This window comes from Folsomia candida, unplaced genomic scaffold, assembly GCF_002217175.1.
Source record: "Folsomia candida strain VU population unplaced genomic scaffold, ASM221717v1 Fcan01_Sc057, whole genome shotgun sequence".
Lineage (NCBI taxonomy): Eukaryota > Metazoa > Arthropoda > Collembola > Entomobryomorpha > Isotomidae > Folsomia > Folsomia candida.
The window spans coordinates 160,526-177,768 of record NW_019091249.1 but is presented as its reverse complement, the minus strand read 5'-3'; the positions used below and the strand labels follow the sequence as shown (position 1 = coordinate 177,768).

Genomic DNA, 17,243 nt, shown 5'->3' with positions numbered 1-17,243 from the left:
GCTACACCACGATTGTCTAGGGAGTGTATCAAAAAGTCAAGCCAAACATTAGGAATCGCGTGATACTTTCCGTGGAATGACTTTGAAGAAATGACTTCGAAAGAAATGACTTTGATGGATTGATTTCTACTTTGAAGAAAAATATTGGTGGGAAAGTTCAATTTTTAAGTTAATGTTCTGCATCTTATTCCTCCACTGGACGAAAACTATGATGGACTTTCAACTCTGCCCCCAATAGTTTTCGTTAATCGGACTATTCAACCGAAAGATAAGTGATAATTCCTAATTTTTGGCCTGATTGTTTTTTACATAATTAGCTAAGAAATTGCGGTGTAGCTTGAAAAAGGTTCCATTGTATGCCAAAAAGCCTGGTTTCAGAAGTATCTTATGATATCTAGAAAATTATGGCATTCGAAACTTGCATATCATTATCTCAAACTACTGAACAACCCAAATGAGCAAATAATTAATTAAATCAAATTTATTCTGAAAGTCGGTTAGTTTTTAACTTAACTCTCATAACGGGTAACGGGTTACGGGTACCCGCACGGGTACGGGTAGTTGTGCTGCGGGTAGCGGGTCGGGTAACGGGTAGCATTTTCGCTACCCGCGGCAACCCTACTATTTACAGTGCTACAGGTATCAGAGGAGTTGAAATTATGTGCATATGTACATGCTGATGTATGTATGTATTCATAATTTAAAATGTATTGCCCAATAGCAATCATATATTTTTTCCCTGATCAAATAAGCACTTTTTCCTGGATCAATCCAAAATGGAGAGTATGTAAAACCTGATCGACTGGAATTTCACCACGAGTGACATCTATCCCTTTTTGCATACCATCATCTAATGAAACTTTCATCCACTGGTTTATTGCTCTATAAAATACATCTTGCTTCTCAGCATATCTCTTGCACACATTTTCGTCTAGAATGGTCGAGAGAGGAACCACTTTATCTAATTCGAGGTAAGCAACCTTAAGCGTTACATGGCAGAAAAACATCCCAGTTTTTTTAATACTGCTGTTTTCACCCTCCGCACATCACACCGCGGGAGTGAAACCGACATCGACAAGCCATAAATTGTAATGACGATTTATATTCGTCGTCCTTTCTACTTTCTCCATGTCCACTTTCATGTCATTCCAAGGTGCACGTGCCCCACTCAAATATTTCCTTTGACTTATTCTTCATTTCATTTATAGCACAAGCCTGGTGTGTATTATTCGCTTAAGGAGAAATACCGAAAAAATCGTAAAATGCCACCCTCGGCGTCTGTAAAAAAGTAAGTAGGGATTCTTTTCTTTGCAACAGAAATAAAAAAAGCATGTACGTACATCATTTTTCAGGTCGGAGGTGCGTATGTGAAAGTAAAGATAGCGACGCGTATGTACGAAAACGATATATGTATAAACTAAAAATTGTGTTCCCCAGGGTCATTTTTCGTTGTCTCTAAGCCGCACGGGTTGTCGTCCGGCTTATTGTTTTGGTCTCCTAGCTAAATTTTGAGAAAATGCTTTGCTTTCGGGACAACTAACTTTTGTTAAATATTTAGATATTTATGCACAATTAATTGACACATGAGTATATATTGAATTATAAAATGCAATTAGCTTTCCAACTTCTTCGAATACAAATTTGAATGCATTTTTTTTCAACTGATCGGAGATTGTATAGAGTGAAGGTCAATATTAGTTGAAGTACTGGTTATTGACTACACTACAGTAGAAATAAGTACGTATGTATATCTTCTCATGTACAATTCACCTTAAACATACATACACATAATATGTGTGCACATATAAATTTTATCACCCACGCTTCAGCATATCACTGATCCTAAGAATATATACACTTATTCTGCATTTCTATGTCACAATGCATACTAAATATATATGTACAACACGTACAATAAATAGTGATCTATAGTCTTATAACTTTAAATTCAAAGGGAAACACGCACTTGCATACACACAATTGACACAAACCACACTGGTGAACAGATCACATCCGATTTTGATTTTTTTTTTCAAAACAACCTTTGTGATATGTCATCATTTCCATAATTCTCATAAAATTCATCCCCATTCTTATCCTTAGTGATGAGAGTGCTTTCACTTTCCGCCGTAAACATTTTCCTCGCCACGGTTGTAAACTAACCCAACTTTAATGTGATTGCAATCCATTCTTCGCTCAATTTTATATTGCTTGAAGTTGAACAGCTTTTTAAAAATTTAGAATTAAACGGACTGTAAACATTTTATAGGATGATGCATCCGTAAGTACTTCAGATCCGGGAATGGGGAAAGTAACTATTGAATCGCGAGTGTAACTCGATCCGGTGTGCGGGTTGCGTAATAACAATAAAAAAAGGGTTGCATTTTAAAGTGGGAGAAAAATCAATTGTGTTCTCTGGAGCACCTCCAGGGCAGATTTTTTCTAACACCACTTGAAAATACTCTTATTTTTTTTACTCGAGTGGAAGATTATTCGCATTTACACCCCTTTCATAAATTGATAATGATTTTAATCTGAACTTTATGACTTCTAACTGGTGATTTTATGGGCCACTTTTAACTAATTTTATCACGCCTTCTACCCCTTTCATTTATTTTTTTATTGCAATTTTTAGGAAAAGTGTTACGTAAATCATGTTTTTAATGAAATTATGTATTTTTTCCTTCTGAAATTAAGTCGGGTCGAGATTGAAAAGCTGTTTGACGCTTAAACATGACAATAATGAGTTTTAATTAATTTCGTGAAACGCAGGGAACAATGGAATAATTAACATTGTGTGAAGTACGTTCTAGTCTACCTCAAGCTTTCTAACATAAGAAGCCTCTTACATCAAGTTTATTTAAAACAGGCAAATATTAGTGTATTCATGTACTTACATATGTAGTATTCAATTGATTTTTGTTACAATTTGAACATTTAATAAATTATTTCTACTTTAACCAATAGATAAATGCACATATTTAGCGTTGTTCAAATAATGCATATTAGTAATACACAGATTTGAGGAAGATACTTCATCAGATCGTTTCAATCTCTATGTAAATGACAGTTCGGAAATGAGAATAGGACATAAGCTTCTTTTTTATTAAAACTTTCCATTACAAAGTTAATGAAACTTCTTTGAAAACTACCTGCTTCTCTAATCCTATACCCGTTTTTAAGTTTCCCTTCTTTCAAATATAATATACTTCTTAATTTCTTGGCTAAATTTTCCTAACTTAAATTCCACACAAGCTTTGTGTTGTACTCGAAATAATAATATTTAAACCTACAGCGTCACCAGATTTACTACAAGCCGATGTTTTACAAGGTTCTTATATCTAAAATACGCCATCCGTCATGATCACTCTTATCCTCATCGGGTATTGAATGCTCGCTTAATTCCACGATTTTGGTTAGGATTCGGAAATGATGACTGATGAGCTCTCCTCTCACGTGTCAAAGTGATCATTTTGTTTTTTAGTAATCGATATAAAATACATGTATGTACATGAATTGGGCCCATTTTTTAAACACCGACTACTTTTGGTCTGGTGACACTATTATTTCGATGAGATTATTCCGTGTGTGTGAATTTGTGAATGATTGCGGCACACTCGTGACCACGTTTGACATGTCCATTGAGACGGAGATAAAAGACTCCAATTACAGAAAAACAGGGAGTTCAATGCATAAAATGTTGTGTAATCAGGGTGGCGACATGTATGTTTGTACGTTTGTATATTCGTGTGGGGCAACGTCGCGTGTATTGGATTCACTTGATCCCTTATTATTATTATGCATTTTTTCTCGCCTTCCATTCACATCTAAGAACCGCATTTGCCCAGCATTTTAATCACAGCGCTTCTGTAGGAGTTTGGGTGAAGGACGCGTGTATGTGAAAGAGGAGATCCGATTACACAAGGAATACGGCACACAGAGAGGCAAGATCTGGTAAACATGTCCACGTGGCGGAGATGACAACTCTTTCTCTTTGATTGTTATGGCTGGGAAGGAACCTGCAGATGAAAACAAGACAATAATCTCGTACATTTGAGCCTTCCATTGCGTTCCATTAAAATCAGTACTCGTCTGCAAACATATTTTGTATGTACGTACTTATGTATGTAGGTATCTATGTATGTACATATGTGTGTACATATGTACCCTGTCATAGCCCTTTTTCAGTATCATTATTATATATACATGATTCTTGGAAATTCAGGCACGGACATTTCAATCTCGGAGGTATATGTAAATTTGGGTATGAGGAGATATGGATATAGATTATCGATATATTTGGGTACGCATAATTTTGTAATAGAAATGTATTAATTTTTAGCTTCCTTCTTGTGCATGAGATAATTGATCAAAACAAGCATGGTATAAGAGGTAACGACGTCAATGATGCATATGTGCATTTAATTTTCATGAAATTCCAAAAAAGCCGGCAGTAAAACAGCAGTCCTTGGTCTTACCTTATATTTCCAAGTCTACTAAAAACAAAATCAAATAAGCTATCAAGTCTGTCATTTACATAAAAGCTTTTCCACGACCTTTTTTGTGTTTGATACTATTCTTTTCACCAACCTGCGAGGTCCAGATTTAAAAAAAGCCACTGGCTTTTCATTTTTTATACAACAGGGGAACCCACTCACATGAATATACAACATAATCCACTACATCAACTACTGGTCACTTTTTTGAGATGGGCTTAGAAACTTGAACTCACAAAAAGATCACGAAACAGATTCCACTTTCCACTTTTATTGTTGCTTGGTTATTCTGACTTTGTATTTTTCAAGTACAATTTTTTCCTCCTGCACATCCACCAACTAAATATAAAGCAAACAAAAGTGCACAAAAACCACTCGATACATGTAGTTTATGAGGGCAGCGAGTAACATTTGAATTTTTTACGTGCATGTAAAAAAGTGAAGGGTGACTCCACTTTTGTGCGGAACAAGTGGAAAAGGATGACAACTTTCCCATTATCATCCTTCAGGCTAAATTGCTTTGAATTCAACTGAACCCCTTTCCTCGTGTGCAACAAAAGTAACAAAGTGAAACGGATTTTCGGACGGAAATGATCATCTCGTTGAAACGTGTAGACGTGAAATGACATCTTTCCGTTATTAGCATCATCACAAGGATGACCGATCTCCAGAAATGTTCAAAGGGTATTGAAAAAAGTGTCCGAAATCACAAAGGAGCAGATTGTGTCCAGCCCAGATTGAGGATAATACTTCCGAAAGTAGGGAAAGTAAAATATGGAGAACAAAGGTTGAAGTGATTGACCATCTAATATGCGAGGGAGCTGACCAAAAGATGAGATATTGACATTGACATCAAGTGGATTGAATTTTTCTGCCATGCGACTTAAGCTAGGTAAAATATTCCTTTTATTGTATGTAATGAGAGACCGACAGAGCTCGATGGATAAGTGGACTGGGGATTACAAATATTATTGTCGTTCTTTGATCCAAAGGTATCAATTTGAGATGGTTTTTGCTAATATTTAAGCTGTCAGGTCGGAATAGGAGTATGCAAACCAAAAATTAAGTTCGTATGCTGGGTTAACCTCTTCAATACACAAATTGCCGTATTAATTCCAGCCAATTCAAACACAAACGTGCATGACACCAATATTTCTGCCTTATTTTGTATATAATAATGAGTATTTTGTGATTGAACTTTAAAATCGTCGATTTTAAAGAGATCGTAAATCGTAACACATAAATCTTGAATCATGAAATTTATTAAATCGAAAACAGTTGTGAAATTTAACAATGATTTGCCGTATTTTAGCCGTATTTTGTTTGGAATACAATAGTTTGCAGTGTTAGAATCATATCACAAAAAGCAATAAGCATCGTTTTAAAATTTACACGTCCCCAATGTCAACGTAAAATATGTTGACCATAAACATTCGAGAGCGATAAATGTCCACTTTAAAATCGTTTAAATTCGTAATTGCTGTTTTGAATTGTAACGATGAAATATTACCATTTTATCGAATTTCATCGCTTTCATAAAATTTCCAGATGCAACTTTCCCTCGACCACCACCACGCGTTGTTCTGTGTGGCAAAAGAAATCAACAATAGAAACCATGCTTGTAATGGGTTACGCATCCTTGTGGCTGTCAATATGTGGATTATTTATTACCGATTTTTCATCCCGGAACACAATGCACCTTCAAACTTTTTATCAAAATGAACGCGGGGCATAACTCTTTTCCTTTTAAAAACACATCAAAAACTAGTTAAAAATTCTTTTCAAAAATCAAAAAGTTATAAGTTTCGCAATAAAAATCTAGTTGAGCGTGGTGTCCGTTTCCTGATTGAATAAAAATAGAAAATTTTAAGGTCCGGTCCAGGAAATTCTCAAATATTAAAGCGCAACGGTTCACTCGCACTTGATCGGTGTTTTATTGAACTAGACAAAAATAAATACATACAACAACGCAATTCTTCCAGGCTTCCACCAGCACGATTTTAAAATAAAATTTATAAGTTCAGACATGTTCCATAATATTTCTGCAGTGGTCAAGTGTGTATCAGTTTAATGTGTCAGAAACTATTTCCCTGGTTATTATTTAGGATATGAAATGGAAAATCCGATTATTTGACCAGAACCAGTGATGATTGGCTTCCGGGTTGTTTAGGAACATCGCAGTAAAATAATTGCACGAATACTTCAGGTAACGAAACGTAGCTCCAGGGATGTGAAAGATGTTCAACAAAAGTTTTTCACCACTCCAGACATTTTCCAGCTAATATTTTTATCTCTATCTTTTTCTGTTTCGCTAATTAAAATGCATCTCAGAAGTTTAGATGGATTAGGAAAAAAACTTTCTCGTCTGCTGATGAACTATCTGTAAGCTCAACCCAGCGTTAATATCATTATTTCATTACTGCGGAAATAATTAAAGTTTCATCTTGTGCTATTTTTTCTCCAGTAACACTCACTAAGGAGAAATGATGCGCAGAGTAATTTTTTCTGCTCCAAGATTCGTCAGAATTTCTGAGACAAATGAAGTATCAATTATGAACTCTGTTCCCAAAGAAGATTTCGAGACGAATTGCCACTCCAGAAATTGAACATCCAGATGTACATAAACTAGGCTGAAATTTTATTTTCTCCAATCACGTCAATGCCTCATCACACAAATATTAATGATGCAGCTGCACCGTCGTTAACCTGAATATGTCACTTTGTTTGATATTATGTCATATTTTCTTGGTATGCGCTATCATGTTGAATTGTTAAGTACCTTTATTCAGCTACAAAAGCACTAATCGATATTGACCAGTGGCATAAGTCGAATAATTATTTGGCAGGTTTCTAAATTTAATTTTTGCGTGTATTGAGTTGATTAAAAATGGCGGAATAATTTTTTTTATTACTTATTGTTTGCCTGTCTAATATTACCACTTGTAGACGCTCTCTAATTTTATACAAATAAAGCATGGCTTAATTCCATACCTATCTACATATGCAAATCTCTGCAATACAAAAATAATCACATCAACAGCTACTTCAGTATATATAAGCAAGCATATGTATAAATGTATAAATTATATGTTGCAGTTACCAGGACCCCTCTCCTATAAAATTAAGCTATGTCTTTACTTTAAGTTAATTCTCTATTTAATGCAACAGCAATCAGTATAACTTTGAGTACCTTAAAGTTTAGACCCACTCCGGTATTGATTTGCTCACACAAATTATTGATCTCAATGAGTCACAAAATTTAGTAATGTCATATTTTTTCAATTAAACAGGACTTATGCTATACTGATAATGTCAGTATTTAAATAATCATCATTTCCGTGTGGTTCCCAGATATCTCAAGATGATTTTAATGTTTTTTTAATGCCCGGCACCCCTTCACCAATCAATATCGTTTCACGATATATATAAAAATTCACAATTGTTTAAATTAGGAAATCAATTGGGAAGTCTGCCTACAACTGTTGCAACCCAGAATAAGATAAGACATGTTATCAGTCTCACATTATTACCTAACAATCAATTTCCTTTGTGTTCTGTTACCAAAATGAAATTATTATTATCGCATTATTTCAACACAACCAACCACTCCACAACAAATGCATAGAGATTCAATTCAGAGCGATTGTTTATTTTCATTTCATAAAGCGCAACTTGACATTCTCACGAGGGACAATTCCCTTCCATAATTTAACGCTTATTTTGAAACGTATTCCTTCAACAGTGCCACACATTAATTTCAAATCTGAATAATCAGCATGTAAATGCACCCGTGTTTATTTTAAGCCCATCACCACATAAGATAAACAACCTCCACTGGACGGATAGGGAATCTGCTAACTCGTCCTGATTTAGGACTCGACATGGTCAACTGTGCATGAACAGAGTGTCGTAAATCAAGACGGAATTGTTGAATGTGCTCGACTCCATTGTTTTACCATGTTTCAGAAAATGAAATGCGGAACAAAGGCATAGGGAGAGAGTGGGATTGAAGTGGTTCATTCCGGTAATTTGCATAAGAATAATAATGGCATAATGGCACGAAATGAAGCGTAATGCAGAAGTAAATAGGAATAATACTTCATCTCTCTCACTTTCTCGGTTACTCAAGGTTTACGCAGGAGATGAGATTATTCACTGGATTATATCGGTGAACAGCTATTAATTGCCATATGCAAATTCTGAGTTGGTTAGTCACCAATAGAGCTAAATATGTTGATGAGGAATCGTGACGTAAAAAAAGATGTAGATAAAATATGCATGTTCTTGAAAAATAGTTGAAATTCTAACCAAGCTACTTAAATGTGGATAGGCAAAAGCTGACTGAATCAACATTATCACCAGATTGCCAAATTTCCTGTTTTCACATCATGAAATTTTTGTTTAATGGCTGACAACGGGGTATGTACATGTTAAAATCTATAAAAAAAACCTCGGGTTTTTACTTGTATGCAAATCAGTGAATAATCAACCTCAGAATACTCCGCACATACGCCGGATATGATGACATTTCAAATTTTTTAAGTTTTATCAGCTATTTGGCTACCCTTCCCCTCCAACGCCACACCGGTAATGGAAATGTACTCGCATTTATTTTCCATGTCTCTTTTTTACGATAATGGTTTAGTTGTAAATCTCGTCGGGTAAATTAATTTAATCCGAGTGAACAAACTAATTTAGGTGTTCGAGAAAGTCTTGTGGGTTTCTATTACTTGGGTCCATGAATGAGAGGAGAAAGTGAGATTTCGTAGTAATTTATTATCCATTGTTAGCTTTCGAATTGCTTCAAGACACTTATTCGTAGAGTTCTTCGTCTCCTCGTGATTGTATGAGCTCGAGCTGGACAAAGAGTTAATCTCGGTATTGGTCAGTGTCCAACAATCTCTGCTTTTCCATCTCAAATTGTCTCGATTTAATTAAGTTGTGCTTGGCAAGCAATAGTTTCAGACACTTCCTCTCAATCACGGGGAGAATGAATCTTAAACCCTTCAGTCTTAACGATAAGAGCGAGCGTGTAATGACGAGGCAATGGTGAAAGCGAAGAGCGAGGATTATATGAAACTCTTTCACTTTGTTTTATCTTTTATCTGTGGATAAATTAATCCGACCAGTTTAGACAAATTGATGGTAACAAGAATGCAATTTTATTTCAGCCAGTAGAGAAAGTTAGCATTGTTACTGTTGTACAAATATGTGCATATGTAAGCCTATGATGCTATCACTGTGCAATTTGGTGGTCAGACTTCTCAACGGTTGTAGGGCACTACATACCCCACACATCGTTCCCCCACATTCCATTTCCCCCGTCGCATTCCCCCACAATTAATATCTTTACATGTCATACCAGGCACACCTCATTCCCTCACTTATCACACCCAGCACATCTCATTCTCCTCAGTTCATGCCTCCAGTTCATGTAAATAGGTAAATGGGAAATGAAATGGATAAATACATAGGTGTTCTATTTTTCTTAGATGAGGCCATAGTTACTATATGGAAAAAAAATCATCTAAGTAAGCATTCACTACAGGTTTGAAAAGCTTAATTTTTTCAGATCTCCGTCAATTTCCAACCGATTTTAATGAAATTTTGGCTAGAGTTAATTATGGCTACATCGAGTAGAGCCCTGATTTGGCCGCCTGAAGCATCCAACGGTTTATGAGATATTCAATAGAAACCCAACCAATAGTGTGTTTTTTGGAGATTTGAAAAAATTTAAGGCATGTATGAAAAAAGTACATGGATAAAAAGTTGATACATATTTTCTATAAAAATACAAAATTAAAATAGACAAAATCGGTTTAAAAGTAAGAAAGTTTTGATGGTGGTGAAATGTAACCACTCCCACCACCGCCCAAAGTTAAGTTGCTAAGGTCGACCCAGCGACTTCTCAATTCAGAACCCATTTAGTATCTAGGTGATGCTTGGGTCTCTTAAAGAGTAGGTCATTAGTAATATGGTTGGTGGTCACATAAATTACTCTTCAATACGAATAAAAACTAATAAATAAAAGAAACCCAAAAAAGGAAAGCTTAGATGAGACTAAGAAGTGCGATAAAAAGTATTTAATAAATTTCTTCTCCAGTGAAGGACATAGAATTTTAATATTTCCAGCATCAGCGCCCCCAGGGTTTCTTTTATACTTCTCAACATTACTAAAAGCTTTATTTAATAACATAGTATAATAAGTCAAATGTGGTCCTCATTTATCAACAATTTTTTAAAAATATGAGCAACGTTACTCCCAAATTTGTAAATTTAAAAATTAAAAATTCCCAAATTTAAAAATTGTAATGCCAGTTGTACAATTTTTTCTTGATTTCAAAGCTCGCCATAAAAAGTATTACATCATAGTGGTATTTCCTTCTTAACCGTCAACAATACAAAATTTTTAAAATATGAGCAACCCTATATATTCCGAAATTTGTTTTAAAATTTTAATGCCAATTGTAAAATTTTTTCTTGATTTCAAAGCTCACCATAAAAAGTATTATATTTAGCATTATTGTAGTGAGAATGGACATATGTATGAATTGGGTAGCATATGAGCTGTGAGGGTATTTGTCAACATGAACTGGAGGTAGAGGTGAAATGGATATCCAAAATATCCAATCCATTTGGGATCCAATCCATTGGATTGGATAATCGGAGATCTGAATTGGAATGGATGGATTTTCGGTTGTGAATTGTCACTGTGTGACTTTCTGGATAGAAATCATAACCAGGACGTTATATCAATCTTAATATTTTAAAATCTATGTACTTATCAATTTATATTTTTAACTTAAAGCAGGCGAGTGTATTACTGGTTTGGTCGGTAACATATTGGCATTTGATAGGAGGGCCACATTCACTAATGTTAGCATTTAGTTTTTGCCTGCCGATTGGCGATTGTATAAACAGTTCTGTTATATCAAAAATATACCGAAATATAACAATAGGTATGCATATCATGGTAGCATTTTTTTAAATATAGTTTTGTTGATTTTGTAAATATTATATCAATGTTTTTGTAAACAGGATTATATTGGTTTAATTTAAAACTAGTGCTGAATAATATAGGTTTTTTGTGTTTGGTTTGAATTGGATTGGATTTTTAATTGTTTAAAAGTTATGGATTGGATTGGATATTTTTTCCAAAAAATTTCGAATGGATTGGATGGATTGGATAAATCCAAATGGATTATGGATTGGATGGATTTTTCGTTTGGGAATCCATTTCACCTCTAACTGGAGGCATGAACTGAGGAGAATGAGATGTGCTGGGTATGATAAGTGAGGGAATGATGCGTGGGGGAATGAGGTGTGCCTGGTATGACATGTGAAGATATTAATTGTGGGGGAATGCGACGTGGGAAATGTAATGTGGGGGAACGATTTGTGGGGTATGCAGTGCCCGGACACCCTTCTCAACAACTAGCCTAACTAGCGAGAATAGTACAACTTCGGACATTCAGTTCGAAAAGGTTTCTAATTGTATTCAGAATAGAAACTCCTTATCTTAAATCTTTAAATTATCAATTTCAATTCAATATCAATTCTCATAATTCATAACTTTCATAATTTGACGTAAGATTGATTACAAATATATTTAAAAATAAATTTTCTAATTTCTTTGGAATTTATAACATACACAATCGAGACTTTAGAATCGATACATATTTTTATTGATTGATTCCTCATTGAGCTTTCATAATCATCACTTTCACGTTCCAATAACAATAAGAAAATATTTATAACCATCATAATAATCAATAAACATATGGAGGCTATACCATAAGGGTATGCCCCCCAATTAGTTTTATTCCATGGCACCATTTGGGCCTGTTACACCCTCTCAAAAGAGGTAAAACTCACAAAGATCCACATCTTCAACGGCTCGCCAAAAATCCAATTTAGTATTTTGAGGATATCAATAGCTTTATAGTAACTCGTCAGTCAAGGTCACATGCAAATGTTGAGACATTTCAAGATTTCTGGAACAGATACTGTCCAACCAAAGTAATTAAGCTTAATGTGATTCATTCCCCCACGCCCATGCTGCCCACATTCAGCTTCCATACATATGGAACTGGACACGAGCCAACTAAAGGCCATAAATCCTACTACACGCTTTCTTACTTCATGCATGCGTGGACTTGATGTGTGCTCACATTTCGCGAAATGCCCTACTTATTAATAGAACGAAATCGATACACATGGCTTCGTAACCTTGCAAATCTTATTATTTAGCATATTCCATTTGCCTCACAACTTTCGCACTCCAACAACGGCTTCTAACGTTTTAGTGATTCATTACGCCTAAATAATTATTTAAAAAATAGTTTCTGTTGACACACGTAGTGAATAATGGCTTGTTCACGACCCCTCCTAATTATCAGCATAATCCTTGTACTAGGGTTTCTAATTTGTGGTATTTTCTTGGGATACATGTTCATTCGAGACGTGTCGCGAGATTCGTTTGACGGTTAGTTGTGCAAATTCATTTGTATAAATTAATTTCTCTAATTTTACACTTTTAGACACCTTTCTGCCTAAAAATTGTTGGGAGATCAGAGATCAAGCCGTAACCGAGGAGAGTTTCGTTCAAATTGAGGATAATTATACTATATTTCCAACTCGGGATGCTGCACATCCAGTTTATGTAAGATAAATATTCAGTAATTCATTTTCTATGCAATTAAATTCAAAATTATGTGATGTTCATATCAAGATATATGTACGTACTTATTATCAGTATTTGAATACACCTGGAATCCATATTTTAGACTACTTATTAAATATTCATTGATTAAACAAAATACCATTACAGCATTTACATGCATGCGTATTGTGGTAAATTAGGTTTCATGCGAAATGGAGCAGGAAGGTGGTGGTTGGACAGTAATTCAGCGGAGAGGGTTTAGAAATCCAGTCTCATTTTCTGATAAAACATGGACCGACTATAAGAAGGGGTTTGGCACTGCGGGGACCAATTATTGGCTGGGTATGTCTCTTATCTCCACTATCCATCGATATATTTATTACAATTTTAACTAACACCAATTCCAAAATTCAACAGGTCTCGATAACATTCACGCCTTGACCAGAAACAGAGACCAGGAATTATGGGTGTCTTCCATCCAGACCGTTCACAGTTCTGTCAATGGAAAATACTCGGGCAGTTTCGAGGCGGATAATGGCATGATCTTTAAACGGTTCTGGATTGAGGATGAAGCTAACTTATACCGGGTGCATTTCCTCGATGGGGTCCCGATGGGGAGAGGAGGTCAGCTTTTGCACATATTATTTACGATTTCGTATGTACTAAAAGTATGTCTAAAATCCAGGCGAAGATTACCGATATTTTTACAAAATAAATGGACAACCCTTCAGCACTAAGGACGTTGACAATACTGACAATCCCGACGCCGCGGTAAAAATTTGGATAAATTACTGCAAAATTTCAAATCCCTCATTTATATTAATTTTGTAGTGCCATAAAGAACGATATCCGTTCGTTGAACGGAGGCACATTGGAGGTTGGTGGTTTCAAAATTCAACATGTGAAGCGGTGAGTTCATCAATTTTAAATACAATTTAAATTTCAGGGTATTTATTTACTCTTTATTTAGGGAACAAACTTAAATTGGGAACCCCGTACGCCATCCAGTTTGCAAATATTCTTCCCCGGAAGTGGGAATCGGAGGCCTGACAAGATTTTAATGCGAATTAGAACGGCGACGGAATAAGAATTATTTCCACATTCGAATTTCGCTTAGGAATCAATTTCGCTTAATTTTCCTTAGTTAAATCGTACTGCCTTCAAAAGCCAAAGAATTTAAGGTCCGCAATAACTAAATAATTCACAAGCACTTACGAGTACATGTACAAATCTAATATTATATAATCAAATTATGCATATTTTATTATGCAGACTTGTAAACGCGCTACGAGATACCTGATAAAAGAGCATGCATCTACAGATAAATGAAAATAAAATAATATTAACAAAGGTTGAGACCAATAACTCTAGAACTGCGTGCGACATAATGCAATTTGCACCAGGAATTTTGACGTATAGTAAGGAAAGAAATTGCCAATATCCTCTCTAAAATCAATTTCTTTGAACTTTACTCCGTAATATTTAGCACACCTAATGCAATTCCTTTTGAACCATACGAACGCCGTCGATGGTTCGAAATATTATTTCCAAAATCATTTTACCTTGAAGAAGTTCTGTTCACCTTATGTTATAAGTTAGTTCAAAATTAAATTATATACAAGTCCATGATTTCGAATCTTGCTAAATTTAGCTAAATAAATCCGATTTTCGAGCTAACTTTCCCCACCTTTCAGCCCCGGTAAAGGCGCATCCGGTAAAATACATCTACGTGACACGTGTGTCTAAAGGATAAAGAAACCCAATGCGAACTTGTTCTTGGTATTTTCGAGCACTAACTACAATAAAATCCACAAGTATTAAAGAACATAAAAACTGATCGCTTTCTCCATTTTTAATACATCTGCTTTCACCCTCCTCCACATCTCTAGTGCGGAGTGAAAGCGACATCGACAAGCCATAAATCTTAATGGAGAGGGAGTCACCGTCCTTTCTTTCTTCACATTCATCTTTCTCGCTGTCCACCTTCGTTTAATTCCAACCTACAGCTGACAACTTCCACCCCACCAAAATATTTTCATTTATAGCAATGGAGCCAGCCTGGATATAATTCGTTTAAAGAGAAATACCAAAAAAATCGTAAAATGTTACCCAAACCTTCTACATATGTACATAAAAGTATATTCCACTTCTTTCTAAAAAAATCATAAAATTGGGTATTTCACAGGTTGGTATTTTTTATGTGAGACAAAGATGCTGTCGACACGTTGGGGTTATTCATCTCTCCAATGGTATAAATACCTTGGAAGGTTTATAATATAATATTTTCTTGTATTTCTGAATTAATTCGCTTTCCAACCCGTTGCCAAAAAAAGCCCAGAAACATGTGTCCGACAGGAGTCTAGACTGACCTTTGTTATTAATTGTCCATAAATATCCATATGTGCAGTGTTTCTTGACCATATTATATGTTTGCATGTGCGTACATACATACTAGATATTTCATGGAATGGATATGAACTTTTGCTAAATTCTGGGCATCCGAGTAACCAAACTAATAAAGAAATAACGCCACATGTGAACCATGATTGCATTTTGACTTTCATGTTAAGGTTACATTACTTCATCGTGAAATTGTTCCTAGACCAATAATCAAGACCCAACTTTTCTGAATACGTCCGCTGGGTCATAATCATTACACCATTTCTTGACCCCATCGGGCCACAGCTGGACACAAAAGACCAAATCATCACGAGCTCCCTTATGCATTTCTCCAAAGTGTCGAAATGCCCAGACGAAATAAACTTGTCAATTTCCTTTGTCACTTTGAATCAGTGCCTTCTTTCTCCCTAATTCCGTCCACGACACAAAGAAACCGTCGTAAAATTACGCTTCCCTGTAAACACGGTCCCACCGGGGTTGATAAAAAAGAAGGCGGTTTGTACTGTCACAAATCTACGAGAGAAATGAGACTTGGAGAAAGTTGAGAGTGAAAATAAAGGGAAAAAAGTGCCAGACTCTAATGCTACCACGACACTCAGGAAATGAACCAATTTAAGACGTCGGGAAATATAAAGTCCGTCCTGCTCGGGTAACAATAAACAAGCGGGTAAAAAAAGAAACCCCGAATTTTAGGAAACAACCAAACTACCTTTCATTTCCTTTCGCACTAAATCCTCAACAATTTTATGACATTTCTTTCCTTGATTCGAAACGTCACCCAGAGTCATTTGGACACATTGCGTCACTTAAGGCAGGCTTGGCGTTTACGAACCAAAATAAAATCCCTAATCATGCCTCCTTATACATAATACATGAGGGAGAAAGACGACGAGAACAAACATTTTACTGTTTTCCAAATCCGATTGAAATCTCGAAATGAAAGTAACAAAATGAACCAAATGAAATTGCTTGGTTTGGTTTGTACATACGACACTGACATGTTCGACAGTTGGCTGAAGAGAGAGGGTGATTTTTCGACGGAGATATTGTGCGATGGCTGGATGATTATTAAAAGTGGGAAAAGTTTACGACTCGTACCGATGATACAAGCACGCGACTCGTGTCGTGACATAATATTGCAAATGCAAATATTCCAATACCAATTTTATTCGAGTTTGACTTGATATACGCGCATGCAACAATTGTTTCAGGAAAAAGTGATTGATTGAATAAATCCAATCATTTTTTTGAAAATGTAAAGTCATTAAAAATACACAAGTCATTGGGTGTATTTGTATTGTGCCAATTTCAACATGTACTCACGCACTGCCTCTGCAATTCCCAAATAGTGTTACATTAAATTATATCGTACTAATTTAATTCTTCGAGGGCATGTGTGTAATGTTCAAGCGAAAGTCCTATTAAAATTACTCACGATACTATAAAAATTTAATAAACAACACAAAATTCTTACTCATTGAATACTCGGTTTCCTCGCATTTTTGGGTATATTGTATTCTTACAAACATAATAAAATAAGTAATAAGCAGCAACATAATAAGTCGCATGACCACTCGTAGCCATACATATCGTCAAAGAGAAAGCGGGTCGAAAACGGATCGCCTCCCCGGTCGAATGATGGTGGCAGAATGGACACCAACTATGGCGCCGATGGAGGAACGACA

General features: G+C 35.5%; 1 protein-coding gene across 2 annotated transcripts; it reads left to right on the top strand.

Moving 5' to 3' along the window:
* The first annotated feature begins 5,244 nt into the window (after window positions 1–5,244).
* LOC110862449 (techylectin-5A) lies at window positions 5,245–14,991 on the top strand. 2 transcript variants are annotated; one of them, XM_035845551.1, is made up of 7 exons: window positions 5,245–5,388; window positions 13,037–13,158; window positions 13,359–13,500; window positions 13,576–13,782; window positions 13,844–13,929; window positions 13,990–14,067; window positions 14,129–14,991. In XM_035845551.1, the coding sequence occupies exons 1-7, from the start codon at window positions 5,373–5,375 to the stop codon at window positions 14,243–14,245; spliced, it is 768 nt and encodes a 255-aa protein (XP_035701444.1). In that variant the 5' UTR covers window positions 5,245–5,372; the 3' UTR covers window positions 14,246–14,991. The 2 variants fall into 2 exon arrangements, with proteins under 2 accessions (XP_035701444.1, XP_021967338.1); XM_022111646.2 differs by lacking the exon at window positions 5,245–5,388 and adding an exon at window positions 12,722–12,981.
* Window positions 14,992–17,243: the final 2,252 nt, after the last annotated feature.